The sequence below is a fragment of the Prosopis cineraria genome, unplaced genomic scaffold, assembly GCF_029017545.1.
Source record: "Prosopis cineraria cultivar Desert tree isolate PC_DT_omini unplaced genomic scaffold, ASM2901754v1 PC2, whole genome shotgun sequence".
NCBI lineage: Eukaryota > Viridiplantae > Streptophyta > Magnoliopsida > Fabales > Fabaceae > Prosopis > Prosopis cineraria.
Genome location: NW_026555333.1, coordinates 7,358,085 through 7,384,831, shown reverse-complemented (window position 1 = coordinate 7,384,831; position 26,747 = coordinate 7,358,085). Strand labels below are relative to the sequence as shown.

Here is a 26,747-nt window from a genome sequence, read left to right as displayed (position 1 = left end):
GCTTGAGAGAGTCTTTCCATGCACAAGACAAAGATGTATGGTGATAATGGGTCCCCTTGCCTAATACCTCTCATTGGTGAAAAGGGGGGGGGGAGGTTTGCCATTCCACAACACTTGCATTGTAGAAGTGGTAAGACATTTCATAATAAGATTAATCAAAGAAGGGGGTAATTTAACATCTCTCAGAATGTCTTCAATAAAGTTCTATCTTAACTTATCAAAGGCTTTTTCTAAGTCTACCTTAATTGCCATCCACTCCTTTTTTCTTTTTGTCTTCCTCATAGAGTGCATCACTTCTTGTGCAATTACAATATTATCAATAATACTTCTTCCAGGGATAAAGCTTGTTTGTTGAGGTTGGATAATATTGGGCATGAGGGGCGTAGGCGATTGGCAATCACCTTGGTGACAACTTTGTAAACAACCGTGCACAAGCTAATGAATCTAAATTCCCGAATAGACATGTACCATTTATTAATACTTCATACTGTGCGTACACAGGGTATGGGAAGTACACGCATGTGTGTGTGTGTATTTTTTTTTTTTAATACACATACATAAAAGGATCTACTGACATTTCTACGTGTGTATCTAATGCAGAAGCTTAAGTTAGATAATTACTTCACACATATGAAGAAAATTAGCAAAAGCGAAAACGTGTGTTAATTTTTCAACAATATCCCTCGCTTTAGTCATTTATATTGGAAACTACCCATATAAAATATGTACAATTAATCAAAGTTTTTTTAAATATTGCATATTGCCTAAGAAAGAAAGAAAAAAAAATGTCGCATAGATATGCGAGACCTGGAAGAAGTTGAAATTTTGTATTTATGACTAAGAAGATGGATCCGAATCCTCTCCCTACATTCTCTCGATACCTCTTTCCCTACTCCATATTTGCCGTCCAAATCCCACTTACTTGATCCAACAGTTGTCCCACTTTGCTAGCTATGAAATTGGTGGTTTCAACTTTCCTTTCTAATCAAGGTTAAAATACGTATAACTCCCCTTATCTTTAAAAATTTAAAATTAACTCTCTTAACCTTTAATTTTATTTTTCAAAATCCGTTATTGTTAATTATGCTATTTCTTGATGAGGGTTAAAATGTCATTCAACTATAAAATATTATTAAACAAAAATATTATATTATATAATTATTTATAATAATTTTTTTATATTTTTGAATAGTTGAGGCATTGATAATAACCAAAAAAATGTTATTATCACCATATAAAATTTAAAATATTTACTTTTTTGTTGGTTTTTTCTATTTTTTTTGTTATCAATGGTGCATAAATTTCTATTATTAAAAGATAAATTAATCTAATATGATAATATTTAAAATTTTAAATATTTTATCCATGTGCATTGCATTAATTTAACATGAAAATATAAATAAAAATTTATCTTTTAAAATAATAAAATCATGCACCATTGATAACAAAAAGATATGGATAAAACTAATATAAACATAAATATTCAAAATTTTATATAGTGATGATAACATTTTTTTTTGTTATCAATGCCTTAACTATCTAAAAAATATAACAAATTTATTATAAATAGTTCTACAATATAATATTTTTGTTTAATAATATTTTTTAGTTTAATAACATTTTAACTCTCATAAAAAAATAACATAATTAACAATAGGCGCTTTTGAAAAATAAAATTAAAAGTTAAAGGGGGTTAATTTTAAATTTATAAAAGTAAGGAGAGTTATATGCAACTGTCTCAATATTCAGATAAGTTATATGCATTTTAGCCTTCTATCAATTGCCCATCATTAGAAGCCTTCGATTATGTTAATATCAGTTGATTATTAATTTTTGGTGAGATAAAAGTCTAGTTGGCTTCTTATTATTCTATCATATCATATACAATGAATGCAGGTGGGTTCTTATTATTTATTTATTTTGATGATAACAGGTAGCATTAAGATGGATTTCTTATGAGTCCTAAAAATTAAATCAATGATAATTAGATTCTCAATTTTTAAAAATAAATTATAAATATTAATTTAAATATTTGTAAAAAATATATTTAAAATTTAAATTCATTTTTTACGGATTTCAAAATTTGAAATTATTTAAATAAATACTTTGTGTCAACAAAGTGGAAGAACCGTTGGATCAAGGAAGTGGGATTTGGATGATAGATACGAGGCAGGAAGAGGTATGGAGAGAATTTAGAGATGTATGGGGAAGTTATATTCATTTTTGATTTTCCTGCGTCACATTGAATTCAAATGCTAATTGTTGGAATTCTGGCCCAAAAAAAAAAAAAATGCCATTGTTGGAATTGATAACCACTCATTAAATAATCAACTTTGAAAAAAATTTAAATTGTTATTTTTTATCTTAATAAAGGTATTCTTTTCGTTAAAAAATATAAGGCATTTTTAATTTAATATCACTTTAATAAAGTAATTATTTATTTTTAAATTAAACCATATCTTGAAAAAGGTATTCCCTCTTTTTATATCTACCCATATTTAATAAGGTTTTTTACCTTAAAATAAATATAAAATAATTTATTTGACAGGAGCAGTTTTTTAAAAAAGATAATAATTACACTTTAAAAGATTAACAATGTCTTATATTTTTCAACATTTAATTTTTCAAAAAATATTTTATATTTTTTTAATGTGGGGAGTATATAAAATTTCTCACTAAATAAAATATACTTAACAATAAAATGTCGATTATTATTTTAAGTTACATACGATAAATTATTTTAAATATAATTATCACAGAGTGTATGGTCACGTGATAAGATGGGCTATAAAGATTAAAGAGTAAAGACATGAACTAAACAATTAAGTTTTCAACAGAGCAAAAGAAAAGGAATGCAAGTTCCGGACAAAACAAGAAATGAAAGTAAATATATAACTAGATTTGAAAATGCATCTTTTTATGATGTAACTTTTGTGGCGAGATAGTGTGTTTGACCTGTAAACCAAAGGGTTAATATATAAATGCATGAATTGGTCTGGAAGAAAAAGAAAAGGCAGAGGCTTTAAAAGCTTTAAACGTGCTTTGCTAGGGTTTGAAAAGAAAAGAAAAAGGGAAAGTTTTTGAAAGCAGAACTAATTTTTCGTGCATGGAATTAGCTGAAAAGCTCTCTTGTTTTTGCTACCCTTGACTGTCACAGTAGTGTTAGATTTTCAAACCCCTGGCTGCTTTTTTTGATGCCGTTTGGGACCAAATAACATTATAAATCCTCATGATTAAAGATATTTGCTGCTCTGCTTTCAACAACATCCCTCTTTACGCTGGTCTTGTCTTTGTTACGCTCGCATGCAACCAGCAAACTCAAAAAGAAAGTTTTTTAATAAAAAAGTAATTAATTTAATTATAAGAAACACGATTGGTTTATTAATTATTTTTACCACACTTGATCAATTTATTACTCCATTATATTGGCATAATTATGATATAGCCTTATAAGGTGAATCACTTATGACAGGCATTTTCATTTATAGGGTGGAGAGACGGGTAGCTGAATACAAGGAAACATAATTACAGCTGGGTGTGGATTGTGACATTTATATTAATCAAGTTCACGCGTAACAATATGGTAAAATTTCTGAACGTCGAGCAAGATAGAGAACTAGAAAATCTTTATTTTGAATCAAGCAACAAAGATTAGCTTTCAAAGGAACTCTCTCTAGTTCTTTGTATATGAATGATTTGTACATCCTTGTTCTGATTAATGCTTAACTGAATTGGGCGTGTAGCTAAAAAAACAACAACAACAATTAATATGATGCCAATCAATTCAAGTAAAGGTGCGAAAAAGGCACTGAAAAACATTTCAGCTATTGTATTGGCTCAAGGGTTATCTGTAATCGAACACCTAAACTCAGAGGTCATGAACAAAAAAATTTGTTGAACCCACAGTCAAAGCACTAGTTCGATTGCTTGCCATTTCAACTGGCCGTGTTGACCTGGTTTTCAGTATATGTATATATATATATATATATTATGAAACAAAAGTGGTTCATAATATAAGATTCAAAAGAATGCTTTAATTTGAATGCTAACTAGTTTAGAATGATTTAAAGCTGCAGGAATATAATACATGCATCATGAGAAGTATAGCTAGTGCTAATAATGGAGCTGGTTGGGGAATATGAATAAAGCAAACTGTTGAAAGAAGGAGGGATATATGGATGCATTATAATTGCAAGTGCATGTGTGTGAGTGCAATGAGGAAGGGACCCAAATTACGAAGGGGGGAATCTTATGCAAAGAATAGTGATCGAGTAGCAGTGATCAGTGACAACAGATTTAGGCTAAAATCCTCTCTTCCATCGCCAATAAGTTACGTTGGACCCCAAAACGACATGATTGAAGGTGGGAGGTACTTGTGAGAGCATCAACACAAAAGCGCATATACGAAGTAACATAAAGCTTAGACTAAAGTGAACGAACAAAGAATCGTGTTAAAAGCTATATCATGGAGTGTAGCAGCAGTCACTAATTAGTGAGACTTATATATATATATATATATATATATAGCCTGACTACTTTTGACCCGTGAACTATTATTGCCGTTTAACTTATCCCCCCGCTGGTCATTTTGCACGCAGCCATGAAAAGTGCGAAATAGTTTTATTTTGTTAAAGTTTCGGTATCCTATGTGCCACCAAGTATTGCAGAACCAATTAACTGTGGCGTTCCTGGACTCCTTGATTTCAAATCTGGATCTAGGTTTTCCTGATTAAGGCCAAGTGATTGAGCACCCTCCTATGTTGCTGATCATTGATTTTTCCCCCTTAATTAATTTGTTTTCTTAATGTGTACAGAATGACACTTTTTTTTGGCCAAAGTTATAAGCAATGATATGTTGCAATGATCTCGCGCACATATTTGTCTAGTCTCTACGGTATCTAATGGTTTTCAGTTATATATAACTAGTCAGAATTAAACCTTTCGACACACACAAAGCTCCGGTTCTAACATAGAAGGTAATTAAAAACTAGTGGTTCCATCTTCCATGTTTAATTTAATTAACTCCTAAATGAGGAAAGCCAAAAAAATAGAAAAAAAGTGACTCCGCAAGCAAGCAACGCATACGACCGCACATATATATTTCTGCGTGCGAGTATAATATCCTTATTTAACCAAAAATGTATAACTGTTTCTTTCAAGACTTGAAATTTCTCCAAGGATGGAATGGTAATTCATCCTTTGTTCTGTATTCTGAGCAGTATACCGATCGATTATTATTTAAAATTTTCCAACAACACTAATATTTTGTTTGATGATAAACTGCGAAATATATGCCTCTACGTAATAATTAAGTAGAGAGCAAATAGAATCAGTATAGTTATAGCGTATGCAGCAGCGATGGGTTCACTGTAGTGACCCAATGTGGTCCCTCTACAGACCGTTGTTGAGAATATGGGCAGACCATATTTACACGTAATTATAGGTCATTACTCGTTATTCGTTGGACCCCTCAGGGTGTGAAAACTGAAATATCACACGTACTTGAAACGATAAATAAACATGAGAAGCTCACGCCTTTACCAACTTAATCAGAGTAATGAGGGATATTTGGAAGCTCACATATAAACTTCAAAAGCATACATAAACACTGATATTAGATTGATAACACTAGAAGTACATGGCCAAAGCTAGCTGCTGAGTCATGCCAGAAATACTCAACGCCAACCAAACTCAAAATGAGAGATAATTCTTCTTCAAAAGCTTCTTCCTAGCTAGAAAATAGAAATTTTAAGAGGGAAAAATTAAATAGCCAGAGTGACATATAGGGTGGGGACCCCAAAAAAAAAAAAAAAAAAGGTAGCTATCGCTGACAGGATAGCCTTTCATCAATTCTCTTCCTCTTGGACACAGCCAGCCTAAAAATTATATAAAGCCACATGTGTTAATTTATGTACAGAATACGAAGAAATATTACTCAATTATATAAATGTCATGAACATATGAAAAAACATATATACCATGTCAGATATTTCTATGATGAATATGGATTCCTGCCGCTGCTAGAGTCCCGAGGTGCATTGCACCGATAACACTCCATTCTATTAGCGAAGTTGTGCTCGTTGCATCCGGACCTGTCCATAAGTTAATTTAAACGCTTCTCTAAGAATCTTATAAAACCATTTTTTTTTTCATTTACTGTTATATTCAGGACTATTTATTTACTTTTCAGTATACTTTTAAAAAATATCTTTTGGCATTCTTAACTTCATGACGACAATTTTGTGTCTACTTAATTGTATCACTGGTGCTGCTATCATTATACGTTGCTGAATGAGCCGTGTTAATTAATTTAAACAATCTAGAATCTGGCAATTGTACAAAAAGAGAGAATACTGCTAGAGCAAGGGAATCTGTCAATTATAAAGTAAGGACTCAGATAGAATTCATATCATATAGTTTCAGAATTCAACCCGAGCCTTTAAAGTAACTAAAGCTTTTTCCTAGTGGGACTTTACGTTAAAAAGTCTCACCTGCTGCATATCCAGTCACCGGATTTCCAGCCAGGGCGGCTGGAGCTGGTACCGTAGCCATAGCCCCTCATTCTGGGGATGTCGGCGTCGTAACTACCGCCGGCGGCGGAGGAGTCATCCTTGAGAGCACCGCACTTGAAGCAGCTGGAGCGGCTGGCGAAGTTGTGGGCTCCACAGTTGGCAAGGTTACAGTACCAGTCACCTGGACGAACATCTGGTCCGGTCGTGAAGCCTCTGCCACCAAAGCCGCCGTATTCGCCTCCGCTCCTTCCTTCTCCGCATCGCTGGCACGACTCTCTCCTCTGAAAGTTGAGGTGGTTGCATGTCCTGCAGTTCCAATCTCCAGGTCTGCTCATTTTCAACCCTCCGTGCTAGCCTTCACTGTTCATTTCCATAAAGCCCACGCATGTATCAGTATCAGCATTGCAGTAGATGTATATATATCAAGTATGGGAAACTAGTTAATGCCAGCCAGAAAGGATATAATGTAAAACAAAACAAGATTATATATAAGGACGAGTGCTCACCAAGAGCAGCTTCGATGGAGTTGAACAAGATATATTGTGTGTTGTGATTGTTGGTGATGGGCTTGAGGTGCCTTATATACTGGCATTAAGGCCTCGAAAAATGAGTGCGAGTTTTTATTTCTTTTATTTTTCTTCCTTGAAACATGATATCATCAAAAACTAAAATTAGGAAAAGGGAAAAAGAGATTTTTGAAATGCGACTTTATACAACACCAAAATATATAATTAATAAATTAAAAGCTATTTTTGGTTACAGCAGCATCTTTTAGGGTTTTTGGGAGTGGCTTAGTACAAAGTGCACGTACACATCAGAGCCCTCTTTCATGGTTCAGAATAAAGCCAAATGTTTGTGTGTGAGTGTGTGTGTGTGGGGATTAATAGTTGGCTTGTGAAGTTGTAACAAATCCATCAGCTGAGATATCTTTGAAGTCGTCCAAAGAAAAGGAGCATGCTTGCTTAAATCTCTCACAGCATGCACGTAAAAAATTATGGGGAAAATGGAGTTGAATTGTTCAACTTTGTCAAGCTGCGCCTTTTGTGTTTACTGCATAAAGCAGATTAGCATGCATCGTAATCTCTAAATAAATCTTTGTAGCGCATAAGTGATAACAAAAACAGGTCTTTGACTGTGGGTGGATGTTGTTTGACGGAGGAAAAAGAAGCACAAGACAAAATGGTCCTTACCACCGCATGATCTAAGTGCTTCCTTTTTTGTTTTTATACCATCCAGGATTGGATAAGGAGGAACACAGTTCATAGTTTATCGCCAGACAAAATGAATATTCCTCACACTTCAAGGAAAAACCTTAAGAGAGGATCGACCCCACTGTCCCCCCTTGTATATATTCGCATTCAAAGATTCAAATATATATATATATATATATATGTTACTGAGAAGGGGCCATGTCTCACTTTCACTAATACTTTCAGAATGGCCAGGAGTAACAAGGGAAGTCAGAAAACTATAAATGATAAAAATAGGTGTTGCTTTTCAATTTTGAATATTCCTCTTTTGTACTTGGGACTCAATTATAAGTCAATGTTCTAATAACACAGCATCAACCAACAGCTGATCTTCTTCAATTTTTCATATCATCTCTTAATTATCGAATCCGTTAAACACCAGGAATGAAGAAAAGTTTAACATAATGTGACTTAATTAAAAGCGTCCCAATTCCATGAGTTTTTGACATGTAAATACCAAGGTTTTTAAGAAGCATTTGAATTAGCCATGGATGGGACATGTCAAGAATGAATAGAAATTAATTATGTTTCACGATGCCCGATATTATGTTGTCAGAGATTGTACATAGAGGAATAGCTCACAGTGAATGATTACTGAATTACGGTTTAGTGCAAGAGAAGGATTCCCATTGATAGGCAAATACTGATTGGTATTGGAATGGTTCAAAACTCAAAGAAAGGAGCAAAAATTGGTAGAGTTTCGATAAAGAAAGTCGAAGTTGATGGTGATGGAAAAGAGAAGTGTTCGAGGTTCAATTTTTGACCATCCTTTCTTTTCCTTTTCTCCTTCATTACTGATATGGCTTTTTCGCTGTCATTTTCTTTTCCACCCTCCTCATTAACGCTTACTATCTTTCTCTTTCTTTCTCCCTTTCCCTCCTATACGTTCACCAGTGTGATAAAGAGGGAAAGATGGAGAAGAAAGAGAGAAAACATACAAAGAAGAACGCAAAAGAGGAAAAAGGAAAAACAAGAAACTTAAAAACTGAGAGATATCACCCACCATTTTCCTCGGGGAATGGTAAAGAAAGGCTGTGGCAAGCTGTGAAAAAGCAAAAAGAAAGAGGAGGAAGAGTACTGATTCGATTCTCTCATTGGGAAATGCTTCCATGCATATGATCAAACCCATGTACGCCTAACGTTTACATATGCTTTCTCGTTTCATCTTTATCTTTTCGTTATATTACTATTATATTATCCCCTCAACTGATGAAACGATTCTCGTCCATTAAACAAGTTCGCACACTCCTTAAAATCCTAACCTACACATGTATTCACTTTCTTGCGTTTTACTTTTACCATCACTTACGTCTACACGTGCATGCATGGACATGTACTCCCAGTTTTTATTATATTTAATTAAAACTAATACTCACTTTAATTTAAGAAACTGCACCTAATATTACTCCACGTCATTCTTCATTATTTCTTCATCCCAACGATAGCCTCAATGATCTAGTTTAATTTCACGAACCTGCAAAATTTATTGTAACAGAAAAGGTCGTAATTGTTGTTGTTTAATAATTTTCAGTCTTTGTCCTGTGGTGTAACAAAATACTAGCCAATTTTAGTGCATCTGCTAAATTGTACATTTCACGTAATTCGTGTCCAGGTTGCATGCACGTGAGGTGGTAGAAATTATGGGAGTGACGCCATCACAATGATTAAAGTTTTCTCTTCTCAGTTACCAAAAAACAAAGTTTTTTTCTTTTCTTTTACTTTTTAGACCTCCAATATCTTTTACAATATGCTCTGGGAGTCCTCAAATGTCCATCCATTTTGTTGATTTTGCAGTGTTCCGCCCAAATCGCTTAATTATCTTCTGTGCACAAAGCTTCGAAGAAAATCCTCTCCTCAAAAGCCTGCCGCATATTCAACGATAAAATAGAAAACTATGGAATTTTAAGGGTTAAAATTTATTATGAATTATGGTAAAAATCGTATCTAGCAATATATATTCCATTTTTGTAATTTTGTGGCTGTATAGATAGAAGTTAATTGATATTCTATATAAAAAAAAGAGATAAATTAAAGTTAATATTCCGTCGCGTCATTGACTATTCGTTATGTTCATTTACCTTGTCCTGTATTTTTTTTAATGAACATATGTATAATTTAGTCCCTCGAGTTAAATCAAAAATTTCAAGTGAAAATTATGCATGTACCAAACAATGAATAAGAATATGTTTTTTAAGAATTAAATTTTGATGCACTTCCCTATATGTTATACTTTGCAAGAGAGAAAAGTAGGAAAAGGAGAAAAGTGGGGAGAAAATGAATGACATTTTTCCTTACTTGGTTAACGAGAGGAAATTGAAAAAAAAAAAACATGTTAGACCCGTGTGCGTTTATCGTTAACTCTTCTCTTCAAATATAAGAAGATGAAAAAAAAAAAAGAACTCAACTTTCAAATTTCCAACCTGCCTCTCTCTTCATTGTGAATGAATTTTCAAATTTGACAAAATAATTCGTTTGAATAAAATAAATTACAATTACATTTTTATTCAATTTGTAACATATAATAAACAATTGTATAATAATAAGGTTATTACAGTCCACATGAAATTAATTTTTTTTTTTGCTTAGCCAAACATAGAGGAAGAAATTAGGGACTGTTTGAAATTATTTTTATTTTATTGTTTTGAAAAATGATATTTTATAAAATATATTCTGAGAATAAAAAAATAATAAAAATAAGTATTTTTTTATTTTTTTTCTTGTTCTGTTGAATAATAATCTCAGAATAAGAGTTATTTTTATTTTTCTATTCTCTAGAATATTATTTTATTTTTTATTCTCTAGAATACTTTTTAAAAATGTGTTACTAAATTTTTTTATCCTTTTGTTCTGAAAAATAAAAAATTGTTTATAGATCAAGCTGCCAAACAGGCCCTACATTCCTCCACTTTTCTTTTCTCTCATCTCATTTTTTTTAATATATTTTCCTTTTTGAGCCAAGGCATGTATCTTTATTATTATATTATTCAATCAAAGCACAAGAATGAAAAATGCATGATTCGATTCAGAGGCCATATTGTTATATGGGAAATCAGATACTTTGTGCATTTTAATTTTAAGTTTGATTCAAAAACTTGATAAAAAAAAAAAATTCAGATGCTTGTTTTTCCCAATGTTTAACCCTAATTTGATTGTGGGCCATTTCTCATTAGTATCAAAGCCCAAGCCCATAATTATAGTTACCCTCTCCATCTATGTTCGGGCTAAAATACAAATGGGCCATCCATCGTACCCATTTCTCACTCGAAAAAAATCATATTCATTTTCTGTGAATACGATGATTGAGAAGATCGAGGCGGAGAAGGTCCGGCCCACATCAAAGAAGAAGGCCAGTGACGCCGCTTCCCGCTCTCAATTCAAACCCCGCCCTTGAACTTTCGGCTCTCACGCTCTTCCCCCGAATGGTAAAACTTAAAAAAAAAAAAAAATTGGCATTTCTCGGCAGTTTCAATCTCTGGAAGGCACAACGCACAAGAGCAAAAAGATGCAGAAAGCTGAGTCTAGGGTTGACAAGGGACCTTGATGATCATGGATACTCCTGATGCTACAAAGAAAACCTCCATTTCCATCTCCACTGATGCTGCTGCTGTTTCTTCTGAATCTCCTCCTGTTCAAGTAAATTAACCTTCTTTTTCTTCACTTCTCCTATACTCCCTGCACTCGACTCATTTATTTTTTGACGATGTTATTTTTGTTTATTTTTGGGCCATAGATCGCTTTGAGATTATTGTCTTTTTTCCACATTTAGATATATTTATTAATCTTGTTAAATTGTCGGTTAATTGGTGTGGATTTAAGTGCTGCACTCTAGTTAGTCATCTTAGTTTAGCTAGGACTCAATGCTGCACATGTGCTTGCTCAAACCACAGACAATCGAACATTAATATTTTGTAGCTGCACTGATTAATCTACCTGTCTAGACACGTCTAAAGAATCACTTATAAACTAGTTGTTTGTCAAGACCAATCTTATTTGCGAAATGACGTTGGTGAATTTCTCATGTGCTTGGTATTTTAAATTCCAGGAGTCCCCTTTTTTCAGCTTTGTAAACAATTTATCTCCAATAAAGTCTGTCAAGGCTTCTCGTGTGGCTCAAGATTTCCTTGGACTTAATTCTCCCCCTGTCGTCTTCACATCACCTCGTATTAATCCTCATCGTGGATCAAAGTTCTTGGAGAGGTATACTGACTTAATTGTAAATTCGTGGCACACCTTTTTTCCAATGCGTTTGCACTGGTTGTTTGTTGACAAACTTTGTCAATATTAGGCCTCAATGCTCTCAATCAGCCACTGTAGAAATTTCTCATAGTGTCAATGGAGGCAGGAGCCTTGTTGATAATCCCGTTGATTCTGACAAACCTACTTCTTTACCGCCGGGATTTATAGCTGATGGCAAGAATGATTCAAATGCTCAACACTGCAGCCCTTCACTGTGTGTGGAATCTGTAGATGAATATTTAGCTGATCCTTCAGATATTGATCACTTGTCTTCGGGGCATTCAGTCAACCCGGATGTGAAACAATCTAATGAACATGTTGAATCATCACTAAATGACTTTACTCACTCAAAGAAAGCCATATCAAAAGTTGATGACAAAAAGGGCCCCGGTGACAAGATGAACGAACCTTCACTTTTGTTGGGGGAGTCTGAAGCCAGTTATCAAGAAAAGCCAAGATTAGTTGATGAAGCAGAGAAAGTAGAAGGGGAGAAAGCTGTTGAATGGCCTTCTCAAGAATGCGCAAAGTCAGAGTCCATTTTATCTGTTGACCGTGTTTTGGAGAAACGACGTTCTGATGATTCAATTGTCCTGGTAACGATCCAATGCTGTCGTTTATATTTGACGTAGTACTTACAGGACAGTCAGTAAAATATGTAACTCTGTTAACTAGCTTTTTTCTTTTTTGGGGGGGGGGTATTTATTGCTTTGCTAAATTTCGAGGTTCAGTGCACAGGAAATGAAATGCAGGATTGTTGTGATTGTACCTCTCAGTCGATGCTTGAGCCTTTGCTGGATGTAAAAGAAAGTGAAGATGGTGGCGAGATGGAGACAACCTCTTGCGTAAGCGTACAGAACATGTCACAGGACAGCACCAATGTATAGATCATCAGACTTGGTTTTTGTCTGGTTTGCGTTTTTACATTTTGGTCTTCTGATTTTGTTCATGTAGTACCATCCAACTCTGTCTTATTTTTCATGTTATTAAATTCGTTTAATCTGAATATGTTATTTCATGGTGAATAATTGTAAACTTGACAATTTTTATTCTTTTTTCCTCCCGTCATTTTGGATTTGCTCACGTCAATCTCAATCAAGAGAACGATAATCTGCTTTGCTGACTGTGGCATTTTATTAGTTCTTATGCAGCCTGGCACGAAACATAGCAGAATGTTTTTAAAAAAGGAACTTTGATGAAATAATATACAAATAGAAAATTTCATTTCAGTCAATCATGAGAGGATTTCAAATTTTTAGACCTAATTATGTATCACATCATGGTTATGGGGATCTCTTCGATTAAGGTAACAGGACCTTCATTTACGGAATTATCTTGTGTCACTGTTTAATACGTAGTTTTCTTGTTTAAAGATTTGAATTAGGTACGATGAAAACAAGTGTGGCATTATCTGCTTGTTGAATGACCAATATTTAATCGAATTTTTATAGGAAAATTGATGACAACATGTTTTTCAGGCATTTATCTTGTTTGCTATTTAATCCATTTAGATTGTTCTTGTGCACTATGTTAACTACATATAATCAATGCAGGCCAGCCAAAAGCACCGGGGCCTGCGTAGACGTTGCCTTCAGTTTGGGGAGGCTACGTCAAGTGCTTTTGGAAATTTGAACAGCTCCCCGCTTCAAGCCCATGTTCCCGAAGATTTAATACCCTCAGCTAACTCCCCAGATTCTAAAGATTTAGAAGCTTCTCATGTTGCACTAAATGATACTGCAGGTGAAAAGAGAATGTTCACGAAGTCCAAACCTATCACTACCACATTTTCTCATCGGCGTAGTGAAATCTTCCCTGCCAAAAGTTCTAAGCCATCAGGCATTGGGTTACACCTAAATAGCATTGTAAATGCTATGCCCCATGGCCGTGCTGCATTTACAGGTATGAGGTTAGCAGAGGGCTGTTCAGGTTTACAAGGCGGGAAGTCAGCTACTTCACTGAGCTGCCGCAATGCTGAGGACTTAAAGACGGGCTTAATTTCATCAAACATGGATGAGCAACTATCGATTGGCAATGAACGTGAGAGGCACGAAAGGAATGCTTCAATAACTGCGGATCCTCTCGCCTCCGATTCCCCGAGCTCTATAGAGCAAGCAAATTTGTCAATACACGTCGAGCATCCATCAAGTGTCCAAGATGAGAGACAATTAAGCTCTCTAGGTGATGGAAATTTTGAAGATTCCAATCAAACGAGCCCCAAAAAGAAAAAGTTAGTTCTTTTATTTTTCCTTCTTTATGATTTTTCGTTCTTTGTGTATTTGGCGGGATCACCAAATGCTGCATTGTTCTTCAGGAAGAGAACCTCAAACCCCACTGATGATGATGGTTGTAAAAGGTGCAACTGTAAGAAGAGTAAATGTTTAAAACTGTAAGTTAATTCTTATATTTTCCGCTGTCACTTTTTTATGGTATGTAGTATGTATTTTGATCTATTTGTTTGCAGTTACTGTGATTGTTTTGCAGCCGGATTATTTTGTGCTGAGTCTTGTGCTTGCCAAGACTGCTTTAATAGACCAGAACATGGGGATTTGGTTCTTGAGACAAGGCAGCAAATAGAAACCCGTAACCCACTTGCATTTGCCCCCAAGATTGTGCAGCATGTTGCTGATTTGCCTTCAAATAATATGGTATGAAAGCCATCTTGTTCACCCCTTCTTCTAATCTTTTGTTTTCAGAATTAATGCTTTCATTTCATGTGCCCTTTCAGGACGATACCAATATAACGACACCATCATCAGCAAGACATAAAAGAGGTTGCAACTGCAAAAAGTCAATGTGTCTGAAAAAATATTGTGAATGTTATCAGGTTGCGTTTGTCATTTGACATGCGTTATTCTTCAAAAATTTCACAACTTTTTTCTGCTGCGCCCGGCCCGCTAATTGCACTTTTGCGTTCAATTTGGAAAAGGCTAATATCTGCTATTTGCACTTTTTTTTTTTTTTCATTTGGAAAAGGCTAATGTCGGATGCTCCAGCGGATGTCGATGCGAGGGATGTAAGAATGTATATGGCAGGAAAGAAGGTAAGATTTTATATTACTATTGTTTGTTAATTCTTAGTGCTCCACAAACTTTTATTTAATTTTTTGTCTCATGAGTAATTTTATTCCCAACTGAGCTAAAGGCTAGAATGCATGATGTTATCATCTGCAATTCACTTTAGAAGGCTATGAATTTATTATGCAGAAAGTCCGAATCTGACTGCCAAGTCAAATGAAATATAACATAAAACATACTTGTCAATCCCCCCCCCCCCAAAGAAAAAAAAAAGCAGTGGGGAGAAAGATCTTTTGAGAAATGCAACTTAGAATGCTGGTTAAAATGGGTCTGTGTCTGTGTATCTCAGATTACGTTGCCATTGAATATGCTTTGAGTGAAGAAAGGAGAAACAGAGCAGAAGAAGGATCAAATGGCACGCTTCACAGTAAGCTGGAAACGGAGGCAAATAAGACGGATTTGTTACACGGAGAGTTGTATGATCTACACTGCCTTTCTCCTCTAACACCGTCTTTGCAATGCTCAGAGTACGATCCCATGCTCTATATATACTTATGGAATGTAAAAACCGTAAGCTTCAATACAAGTCTTCGGCATGTGCCCCCTTTTGGGCTCTCATTCTTGTCATTTTATTTGTATCCAGCCAAGGAAAGCAAGCTGCAAATTTTCGAGCTCCTTCTGGGAAATATCTTCCAGGCACAGGGATGATAAGAAATGCCTCTAATGATCGGCAACAGGATATCAACATGGAAATAATGGATCAATCATCACCAAGATGTAATTCAGTTGCCAAAGTAGGGCAGCTGGCTATTTCTAATTCTCAATCAATGTCTAGTGCTTCATTCTCAACTAAAACAAGAGATCAGACACACATTCCACGTGTTCTATCCGGTGGTTCCCTTCGGTGGCGTAGTTCACCAATCACCCCAATGACTAAATCAGGTGAAACTAAATCTCTCCAATGTCTTGAATCGGGCAGTAGACTTTATGACATTTTAGAAGATGAAACACCTGAGATGTTGAAGGAAGCCTCAACGCCCATTAAGTCTGTGAAAACAAGTTCCCCTAAGCAGAAGAGAGTATCACCTCCTCACAGTCATCTACGTGAACTTGGTTCAAGCTCTTCAGGAGGCTTGAGAAGTGGCAGGAAATTCATATTGAAAGCTGTACCTTCCTTCCCGCCACTGACCCCATGCATTGTTTCGAAAACCAATGATCATGGGAATTCAGAGGATAACAGGCAAGTGACGGACGATCCCAAAAGCTGAAAGGATCTCTCAATGCGAACAAGTTTGGATTATCATCCGATCTGAATCAGAAAGGGTAGTGCTTAAAAAAAATTGTAAAAATAATGATTGATTCGAGAACATTTTTCTTGATCGAAGAAGTGCAGAACCTTGCTTATGATTTATGTAATGTCGTTGGTTGTCTTGCCTCTGCCGGATGCGGGCATGTCAACAAGTGTAATTAGATGGACTTTTAAGCGTCGCATGAACTCTTGTATGCATGTAATTGAATTGAACTTGCTCCAACCAAAATTAAATTGATGAGGATGAGGGGTCGATCTAAAGATTTCAGTATTGGGCATGTAGTAGTAGTAGTAGTAGCAGTTGTTGTTGTTGTTAGTATTATTATTATTATTTTGTAACAAAGGCAAGTCAACGCTTGAAGGAGAGGGCATGTAGTTATTAATAAGTGTAAACGTTGTTGTCATCTTGTTTCAAAATTGTGACACCAATCACTGTAAACAGGTTCGCACCTAACCTATTGGATGAACTTGATCAGACCAACAATTTGTTGTGAAAATAGGTTCCTGGGTAACCTGTTGGATGGACACTTACATGATGAAATGACCTTTTCATTTTGTCAGGCGAGAGCTTTCGCTTGGGATTTCTCTTTTTATTCCATTTCGTTTGCTTCTTTCTTCAAACATACTTTTCCAAGTGAACTTAGACAGAGAAGCTCCACCTTCTCTCTAGTTTTCTGGAGAGAAGGCCTATCTTCTACCCTAGCTCTTTTCTTCATCTCTTTGCTTCTTGTACCATCATTGCTTTTTCTTGATGAATTTAAAATTTGCTCTTGATCCTTACTTCAAGTTCTCTGTATCGCCACACATCAAAGAAGCCATGGATCCTCTTGCTTTCAAAGATGAAATTGATCTATTGAATCGCAATGTGATAAAGTTAAATGATGAAATGGTTACTAAAGTCCAAGACAAAAAGCTATCAATAAACATGCTAAATGAATCAGATGAACATCAAGCTGGAAAAGAAGAGACCTTCATTACTACTTAACCAATGGAAATTCAAGGAGGAAGTCCAGCGAACAAAGACAACACGATCAAAGGAATTCATGCCTTTAAAGCTCCAATATCATACAAAGATTCACTGATAGGCTACAATAGCTGCTATGGAATTAAAGAGGCTAATGATACCTGATACATTAATGATGACCTTGCAAAAGAGTTAGAAAAGAAATGGAATCCATTTGAATCAACAGAGAAACTAATGGATCGCTATTCAATGGTTCCAATCTCAAATGAAGAATGGACAGATATCTACTTACATTGGATGCATGCACTAGTCATTAACACCCCCAGCATTCATCTTCGTTTGAGAATACTCAAACCAATGTTAACTAAAATGTGGAATCTTAAGGACTTTGAATTAATTGACTTAGTCAATAACTATTATATCATGAGAACTAACAATCCTAGAGCTTATAAGCATATTCTGAATGGTGACCATTGGACCATATTTGATCATTGCATTCTAATCCAGAGATGGTCCTTTAATTTCAATCCTATCATAAACTCGTTAGGAAATATTGCTTTCTGGGTTAGGCTTTCAAATGTGCCAATTCAATGTTATGACAAAAACATACTTTGGAGAATAGGGAATTGTATTAGGAAAATTTTAAAATTTGATATCAATACTCTCTTAAAATTAAATTCCAAAGATATCATTGGCAAAACTAAGAGGGGAAAATTTGCCAAGATTAATGAGAAATTGATCTACAAAAGAAGCTTGTTCCGAGATTGCTCATAAGGGATGAACTTTATAACTTGGAATCTGAGAGCTTAAATCTCATCTCTTTTAGTTATGGTTGCTACAGTCATAATAAAAATAATTGTCCTCAGAACCCAAAAAATGCTTAAAAGAATCAAAATGAGAAGGAGTCACAGCAGGGGAAAAAAGAAGATCAAACCAGTTTAAACAATCATTCGAACTCAGATCTCTATAGTTTATCGAAAAAAATTATCAGAAGATGATTATGGTGAATGGAATAAACCTCAAAGACTAATTTACTCATGATACACGATATTTCCAACAGGCAAAAATTTTGAGTCTCCAACAAACATAAACTACAATCAACATCATAGCCGTCTTCACACAGGTCAAGCTACAAATCTCTCTACCAAATCTCGATTTGATTTACTATCTAACCTTAGCTAGGTCAATGGCGATGACTACAGAAGAGGTAGCAGTGAATGCAAATAGCTCAAACCTTTTATGAGCCATCCTAACAACCTTGTCAGGAAAGTATGGAGAAAGAAAGACCTATCTGAGTCTAAGAGAATGAGGCAGAGTGACGCAAATGATAACCTGGTGGAATGATCTTGTGGTAATATGAAGGAATCGACTGAAGGAGTAGATGATCAATCAAACCCCAATAAAGGAAATAAGAAAAAGCAAGTTGGGCCATGGTTCAATTGGGAAGGCCCAAGTTCCCTAAATATTAAAGCAATAAAGGAAAAGGTAGAGCTTAATAACATAACATGCAAGACCATTAAAATAACCTATTTAGAGGTAAAAGGAAATAAAAGGAACTTGGGCTCCTCTTCTCAGCCCATCAACATAAGTATTAAGGATAAGGCCATAAATGCAACACAGCCTATCAGCAAATTTTAGAAAGAGAAAAAGCATCTCACTAATTTGAATGTTTAGAATAATAGCAATAATGATAATGAAAAATTGACACTTAATCAAATATAAAAGAAGCCTCCTAATCTTGACACTTCTCCTTTTGTCATTCTTGAGACACAATTCAGTGATGTCATCATAATGAACAATCAAAACAACAATTTGAGGGACCTAGAAAACATGATCCTTGTTGAGGATGAACACATTGAAGATGAAGACATAGATAATGATCTGTTCGATGAAGACTTAGAAAATAATCCTATTAATGAGGATTTAGAAGATGATGATTTCAGTGATGATCAAATTGAGGAAATGCATTCTGATGCTAACAATTAATTAGCATTATAGGTTTTTTCTTTTATTTTAATTTTTCCATGAATATTATTTTTTAGAATTGTAGAAGTTCTTATGCTAAAAGTTTTCCTTCCAGGGTTAAAGAAATTTCTAATAGCTATAACATCTAAATTTTTATCCTGGTTGAAACTAGAGTTAGTGGTGTTAAAGCTAATAAAAATTGTTAGAAAATTAGGTTTCTCTGATTGGATTCGTGTTGAAGCCAGTGGCTATGTTGGAGGCATTTGGTTGCTTTAGAATAATGATATAGTTAATATTGAATAGTTATACTTTAATGTTTAGCTCCTTCATTGTAAAATCAACATCCTACTTCATAACACTTCCTATCTTTTATCCTGCATTTATGAGGATCCCAACCCTTGTAATTGCATTGAACTTTAGTAATCAATTATCAACCTGTCCAAAAACATTAATAAACCTTAGCTCCTTATTAGTAATTTCAATGCCTACTTATCTTGTGAGGATAAATGTGGTGGTAATGGTTATAATTGGAGGTCGATGAAGCTCTTTAAACAATGCATCAACCTTTCCAATCTCTTTGAGTTTAATTTTATTGGAGAGAGGTTTACTTGGGAGAAAGGCAATGTTAAGGAAAGACTTGACTGGGCTTTTTGTAATATGAAATGGAGATTCTCCTACACTAAAGCCAACAGCTATCATCTTTTTAAATGTGGTTTGAATCATTGGCTGATCCATGTACAACTTGATGATAAATGTGTTACCAAACAACGAGATATGCTAACGTGATTGTTAGAAGACTCCTTCAAAAATATTATAAAAAAATCTTAATATGGTAATGAATGGATAGAAGGGACTTCTACTTTTGCTAAACTTGCTTCCAAATGGAATAAAAATAATTTTGATAGTATTTCTGCAAAAAAAGGAGAATCCTAAGATTAGAAGGGATTGATCATAATAGAAATTTTAAAGATAATTACTTCCTCAAGAAATTGGAAAAATCCCTTTGGAAGGATTATAATAAGGTTTTCCTACAGGAGAAATTGATTTGGTACCAAAAATTTAGATGCAAAGGGTTGAAATGGGGTGATTAAAACACAAAATTCTTTCATGCCACTGCCATTGTAACATCTCAATTTTTAATTCTCTGATTTCCTAAGCTAATTAAGATAATTAAGTAAGTTGACATAATGTGTGGTTAAAGGAGAATAATAAGTATTTTTAGTTAAAATTTCAGGTATAATATAGGTCCAGAATGAAATTGGGTTACTTAGGGACCAAAAAGTGGAGAAAAACAAGCTAAAAAGCATATGTGCCATATGTCGTGGCATGCTGTAGTGCACAGGGCCACAAAATAAGAGCTGCTTTCTCTGTACCACATGTTGCGGTACGTAGGGACAGGCACCGCAACACACAGTGTGAATTTTATGGATATCGGGTGTGAAAATAAGATAAAAATAGAGGAAGAAAGGAAAAAATGAAGAGACACACGAAGCTCTGTTAGGGTTTACTTGTAGATGATATTGAGAGTATTTTGGAGGCTATAAACACTGAACGTAAGTACCACACTCATTAATCTCCCCATTTTTTTTACATTTATAAGTTTATAGTTAGGGTTTGATAGTGAAAGTGAATTTCTAATCCATATGAATTATGGGTCCAAATTTATTGACTCAAATTAAGTTAATAAGAGTAGATTAAAATATCTAAATTTAAGTATAATGAATTTTAGTGTATTGGGTTGTTGGGCACCATCAATATTCAAAAATTTCATTTATTATGGGTGGTTTAAAGATTGTGATGCCATTAATAAGAATTTAATGGTTCATTAATGTTATTGGAGACTAAAGGTAATTAATAAAACCAAGGAATAGGCTCAAACACTTGTAGAGTGAATATTGAGCAATTTAGAATTGAAGATTGAGGGTTTAATGCCTGAGTTGGTAATGTTGATAAAATTCAATTTGATTGATTGTAGTTTTGGCTCTTGATCACCTATTTGATTAGGGAATTCAAGCTTGAAAACTCTTATACTAAGGGGTAAACTTTTGACCTTTCAAAGGTTTGAGATAATTGGGGGAATCCTACTTTAGATAGTTATATGTTAATTGATTGCTAATTGTAAATTGTGATTGTTGCATGCATGGATTCATTTTCAATATGAAAGCATGTATTAGCTTTGAGAAGTGTATGAAAATTTGAATGTGCTTAATGCTATTTTTGGCTTGAAATGTAAAATATGAAAACAAGATGGTTTTGAACTTTGAATATACATATGTATTTGGGAAGATGAATGTGACATTGTGTTGAGGTAAATGTGTGTTAATAAAGAAATGGATTAGTGTGATAAATGAGGAGAATGTGATGAAATGTTATTGGATGCTCACTTAGGTAGTGCATGATCGTGATCCCAATATGTAAATATGATAAACAATAAAGGAAAATGAGGAAAAAAGTGAGTATAGTTTATAGCATGATTAATGGTGGGAGTTCGCCTAGGGATAAGGAGTAGAGAAAAAATTCATATGATATTTAGGCTACCTTCCGGTGCACGGGAATATAGCCTTATCCTATAGTTTGTCGAGGGACTGTCTCATAGTTTGTCAAAAAACTAAAACTTAGCTTTCTCCACTAGTTCAATGAGAAGAATAGCTTAGAGTATAAAACACCCTAGAGATTCAAGAATGGGGGAAGCCATGGTTCAAGAGTAAGTAATGTAATCTTTAGTCGGGTCATACCTCATAATTGATGAGCTTGGGTAATCTAGTCATATGGATAGAACCCTATTCAGTGTTATAGCCTACGATTTCGATGTGAAGAAATAAGGAGGGTATAAGATTGATTGATCATTGCCTATATAAACCTATGATGTGTCACCTACTTTGAATTATGACAAGTCATGTGATAAATCGGGTCATGATCACATGTGTGAGTGATTTTGTGATTATGTACCTAGCATATGTGATATGAAAACATATTAGTTGGATTAATAATTGATATGTGTTAAAGTATGTTTTACGTACTTAGTTTTATATGCATGTACTTGGTTTATAATTGATATATAACTACATAGGGTAGGTTTTACCTTAGTTACTGAGTGGCTAAACTCACCCCTTTTATTTAATACTTTTCAGGCTTTAGCTTTGGTGCAAAAAGGAAGAAGGCTCAAGAGGCTAGGAATTAGCACATTCCTATTATATGCTTCTAGCTTAGCTTTATTTTGTGTAATAGAATTTAAATGCTAATTCTAAGTTGCATGCTATTATACTTGCTCTATTTTGTTGGAAATGTTTGAATTGTATTTTAGGCCCTAAATATTTATGCATATTGGGATATATATGTTTACAGGGCTAAAACACTAGTGCAAGTGTAGAAATGATGATTTGTACATATTACATTGATTGTTGATGCAAGGTAATGGATATTTGGCTCCCCTTCTGTTTTTGGTCAAAAGGGGTTGAGGAGTGACTTGTGTTTTAGTGCATGTGACGTGTTGTACTGGTAGTCCTAAGTTCAATAGATATGGTCCAGGTGTTAAGAAAGGCCTTTGGTACTCATTAAGAGTTTTGGACACCCTTTTTGTATGAAAGTTGTAAAAAATAATTAAAATGTGTTTGGGTGTCTAACTTCCTGGTGTGACTTGTTTTAAAAGTGAAACCTATGTCATTATTTAGTTCATGTAAAGAGCTTTCTGTAGACACTTAAATCACTTCATTCGGACATCAAATGAAGAATTGGGGTGTATCAAAAGTACCTCAATTTTGCTGTTAAATGATAGTAGAATCTGCTGAACTTTCATGCAAAATTTGTGGCGCTTGAGCCGCGGTGTATAACACAGGGAGCAATGCACTGTGGTGTAGTGTGCACTAGCCACAACGCATACCTTATCACATAGCGAAAGAGTTATTTTTTACTTGTTTTCGATTTCTTTCACTCCTCTGAAGCATCCTATGCTTCTGTAACTTGTATTTACTCTGATATAAGATATTTTGATTTTTTTAAACCATTTTGGTTATGAAAATTTAGGATCCCTTGAATTTAAATTAAAACTTGGTAATCACCTTTTTTGTGTTAATCATGTGATTATCATGAGCTTTATTGATTAATTGTGGTTAGTGGAGTGGGATATTTCAGCTATCATCCAAAGAAAAAGGAACCAAGTCTTATCATTCAAAGATAATAATGGCAACTGGATCCATAAGTAAAGCATCCTTAAGAACTTGGTCGTCTCTTACTTTGAAAATCTATTTAAGGAAGATAGTAAAAAAAAACCTAAATTGTACATTGAAAGAACTTTTCCTCCTCTCACCTATGACCAATCTCTTACTTTTCATAAGGAGGCTACTGATGAAGAAATCCAATCTGTTGCTTTTGACATCAGAGCCTTTAAAGCACCTGGACCTGATGGGCTTAGTGCTAACTTCATACATACCCATTAGGAAGACCTTAAGGACAATAATATCTTCATTTTGATTAAGACAACTTTTAGGGATCCTAATACCATTGTCAAGATAAATGACACTTTTATTACCCTATTCCTAAAATGGATCATCGTACTTGCATGAAAGACTTTTGTTCGATTTTCTTTATAAAGTGAGCTATAAAATCATAACAAAAATTTTGTCTAATCGCCTCAAAGTTTGTATGAACAATCTCACTAGGGATAATTAATATAACTTCATACAAGGAAGATAGAGAAGTGATAATATTATTATTGCTCAATAAGTCATACATTCCATAAGAAAAAAAAAACCAAGAAAAGAGGTTTCATGGCTCTTAAAGTGGATCTTGAAAAGGCTTTTGACAGACTTTCTTAGGATTTCATTGAAGATACTCTTCAAGCTATTGGAAAACACACACTTTAGGAGGATCATCATAGTGGCTGTGTCCTTAGCTCATATGAAAGTCCTTTAAAACGGTGAACCTTTACATGAATTCAAGCCTACAAGAGGCATTAGACAGGGGGACCTTTTTTCTCATTATCTTTTATACTTCGCATTGAACATTTAAGTCACTGCATTTATAGTAGTATTGATAATAGAGATTGGAAGCCCATTAATCTAATAATAATGGGTCTCCTATTTCACACTTATTCTTTGTTGATGACTTATTGCTTTTTGCATATGCTTCTCTGACCCAAGTTAGGATCATTTGAAAATGTCTAATTGATTTCTATAAAGCTTCAAGATAAAAAATCAACCATGATAAATCTAAACTCTTGTGTTCTAGAAATATCAACATTAATAGAGCCTTGCAACTCAGCAACGATTTAGAAATTTCCCTTACTGGAAATCTTAAAAAATATCTTGGGATTCTCATTCTTCATGAAAGAGCTTCTAAGTTAACTGTTGCTCCTCTTATTGAAAAAATGAATTCTAGACTATCTTTATGGAAGAGCCGTTATCTCAATGTTGGAGAGTTGGTAAGAGAGATCAAATATCTTTCTGGTACGATAAGTGGTCACCTCTCCCTAAGTCACTTGTTACTTACGCTTATCTTAAAGCTAACATCATTCTTCATTCCAAAGTCTCATGCTTTCACACAGCTTTAGGTGCTTGGCATATTGATAAATTAAAGCATAACCTTCACCCTGATGTAGTAAAATCCATTTTACTTGTCTAGCCTCCGAACCCTCAGGGGATAATGATATTCTTGTTTGAAGACCTTTTGTTAATGGTAACTTCTTTATCAAATCAGCCTATAAAGCAATTGAGAACCAAGATAGGAATACCAATTTTAAAGTTTGGAATACTATATGGAAAAGGCTTGTAACATCTCGAAATTTTAAAACTCGGATTTATAAAAATAAAATAAAATATCTATAATTAAATTAAAATTTAGAATAATTTGATAGAGGTTCAGAGTTTGAATTTTACTATGCAAAAGTTTGGTTTTATTTGTTTTTTAACTATGAAAAAAATTACCAAAGTTAGCCCGGGCTTTTATGTAATAATAAAAAATCTTAGGCCCTTTCTTGTAATTTTTTCCAAAATTTTTGACCAGCATTTTAAGAGGCAAATTGGACGCAGAAAATGTAGAAAGGAAAGAAGAACAAAACGCACGAGAGAAAGAGAGAGAGAGAGAGAGAGAGAGAGAGAGAGAGAGAGAGAGGAGAAAGGGAGGGAGTTAGGCTTGAATCTAGAAGTCTTTGTGACCGTTGCGAGCTCGGCTACACGATAGGTAAACTCCCTACTTCAATCCTCTTCTCTTTCTCTTGATTTTCTTCAATTTTTGGAAGAGGAGATTTTTGGATTTTGATCCCAAAGGCTTTATTCTTGTAAGCTTTTGTTTCTTTGGATCCTAATGAGCATGTTTTGAGTTTCCATATAGTGATCTAATGTTTTGAGTGGATAATTAGATAAAAAGAGGTGTTTTGGACACAAAATAAATCCTGAAAAATTGGGTTTTTGCTCTTCAATGGTTTAAGCTTATTGATTTAGTTATAATTTTGCTATTTGAGCCCAATAAGATTTAAATTAAGATTTGGTTTTTATTATAAGGGCTAATGGTGAAAGTTTGTGGCACTAAGTAAAGGTTTTTAATTGATTAAAAATTTTATATAAATTGAAAATTTAGCCTAGTGATGGCTAATAAATGGTTTTGGTGGTTAAGTGATACTATGTGAATGGTTGGTTAAATATATGGACCATTGGGATGGATTATGGCTCATAGATCTAAGTTGTGTGGTATGAGTTATAGTCTTCATTAATGCTATTTGACATGATAAGTGATGTGGATCACTTATATGTTGTAGGGATTGTTGGTGGAATTTGTTCGGAAGTTAAGGAACAAGCCAGGTTCTATTTTGTACAAAAGGAACCCTTTTGGTACCAAAGGGTTGAGGTAACAGGGGAAATTTTTTTTATTACTTTATTTTAGCTATTTTTGAATAAATATTACTAGCTATCATGCATTACATGTTTTAAAAGATTAAATGTGCTTTATAAGGGGTTATGGGATACTAATTTGATTATAGTGCAAATATGTTTTCTAATTGTTTAACAACAATATTTTTATGGAAACGAGATTTATTTACATGTATTTTAATTATAAGGAATAGAAGTTGTACTTAAGGAAGTGTAACTAAGTAAGGTATCTTAGATAGGCTAAGGAACCATTTAAGGGAAATTTATAAATGTTATACTACCTTAGAGTGTTGAAGTGGTCAATACTCGGGAAAGGTAAACACGAATAAAAGGTATGATCTCGGTGGGAATTCACCAATGAGAAGGTGTGTACTTTTGATATTCTATGGCACACTGCCAGTACTCAGTGTTGCCTTACGTATTATGGGCTTAGTGCACTAAAGTGGTTAGTGTATTGAGTGTTCGACACCTCTCAGTGGGGGAGGGAATCTGACATATGAAGTGTGAGGTTGAGTGCCTAAGCCAAGGTAGCCCTCACATGGAGAGTAAGTCGGGCTGGCTCTGGGAGGGAGTTAGCTTTGACTGCTCAGGATTCACGTCGAAGGGGCGTAGGCGGTTCGGTGGATTAGATCATGCC

At 34.4% G+C, this 26,747-nt stretch overlaps 2 protein-coding genes across 2 annotated transcripts; one reads left to right on the top strand and one right to left on the bottom strand.

Annotated features, from left to right (window-relative positions):
* Positions 1-5,583: 5,583 nt before the first annotated feature.
* Positions 5,584-7,150, bottom strand: LOC129304152 (transcription initiation factor TFIID subunit 15-like). Its single transcript, XM_054943825.1, has 4 exons — positions 7,019-7,150; positions 6,492-6,872; positions 5,979-6,092; positions 5,584-5,876 (listed from the first exon to the last, which is right to left on the bottom strand). The coding sequence occupies exons 2-3, from the start codon at positions 6,845-6,847 to the stop codon at positions 5,993-5,995; spliced, it is 456 nt and encodes a 151-aa protein (XP_054799800.1). The 5' UTR covers positions 6,848-6,872; positions 7,019-7,150; the 3' UTR covers positions 5,584-5,876; positions 5,979-5,992.
* Positions 7,151-11,171: 4,021 nt separating this feature from the next.
* Positions 11,172-16,586, top strand: LOC129301701 (uncharacterized). Its single transcript, XM_054940300.1, has 11 exons — positions 11,172-11,395; positions 11,805-11,959; positions 12,048-12,591; positions 12,727-12,876; positions 13,549-14,222; positions 14,307-14,381; positions 14,457-14,640; positions 14,721-14,819; positions 14,969-15,035; positions 15,359-15,536; positions 15,653-16,586. Exons 1-11 carry the CDS (start codon positions 11,303-11,305, stop codon positions 16,275-16,277), a joined length of 2,844 nt encoding a protein of 947 aa, XP_054796275.1. The 5' UTR covers positions 11,172-11,302; the 3' UTR covers positions 16,278-16,586.
* The last annotated feature ends 10,161 nt before the right edge of the window (positions 16,587-26,747 follow it).

Bases quoted from the DNA above. Each gene is read 5' to 3' on its own strand.
- LOC129304152 (XM_054943825.1), bottom strand. From the start codon at position 6,847: ATGAGCAGACCTGGAGATTGGAACTGCAGGACATGCAACCACCTCAAC. The intron at 6,093-6,491 runs GTGAGACTTTTT...ACTTATGGACAG, and splicing joins GGTGACTGGATATGCAGCAG to GTCCGGATGCAACGAGCACA.
- LOC129301701 (XM_054940300.1), top strand. From the start codon at position 11,303: ATGATCATGGATACTCCTGATGCTACAAAGAAAACCTCCATTTCCATC. The intron at 11,960-12,047 runs GTATACTGACTT...TGTCAATATTAG, and splicing joins GGATCAAAGTTCTTGGAGAG to GCCTCAATGCTCTCAATCAG. The intron at 14,641-14,720 runs GTATGAAAGCCA...GTGCCCTTTCAG, and splicing joins ATTTGCCTTCAAATAATATG to GACGATACCAATATAACGAC.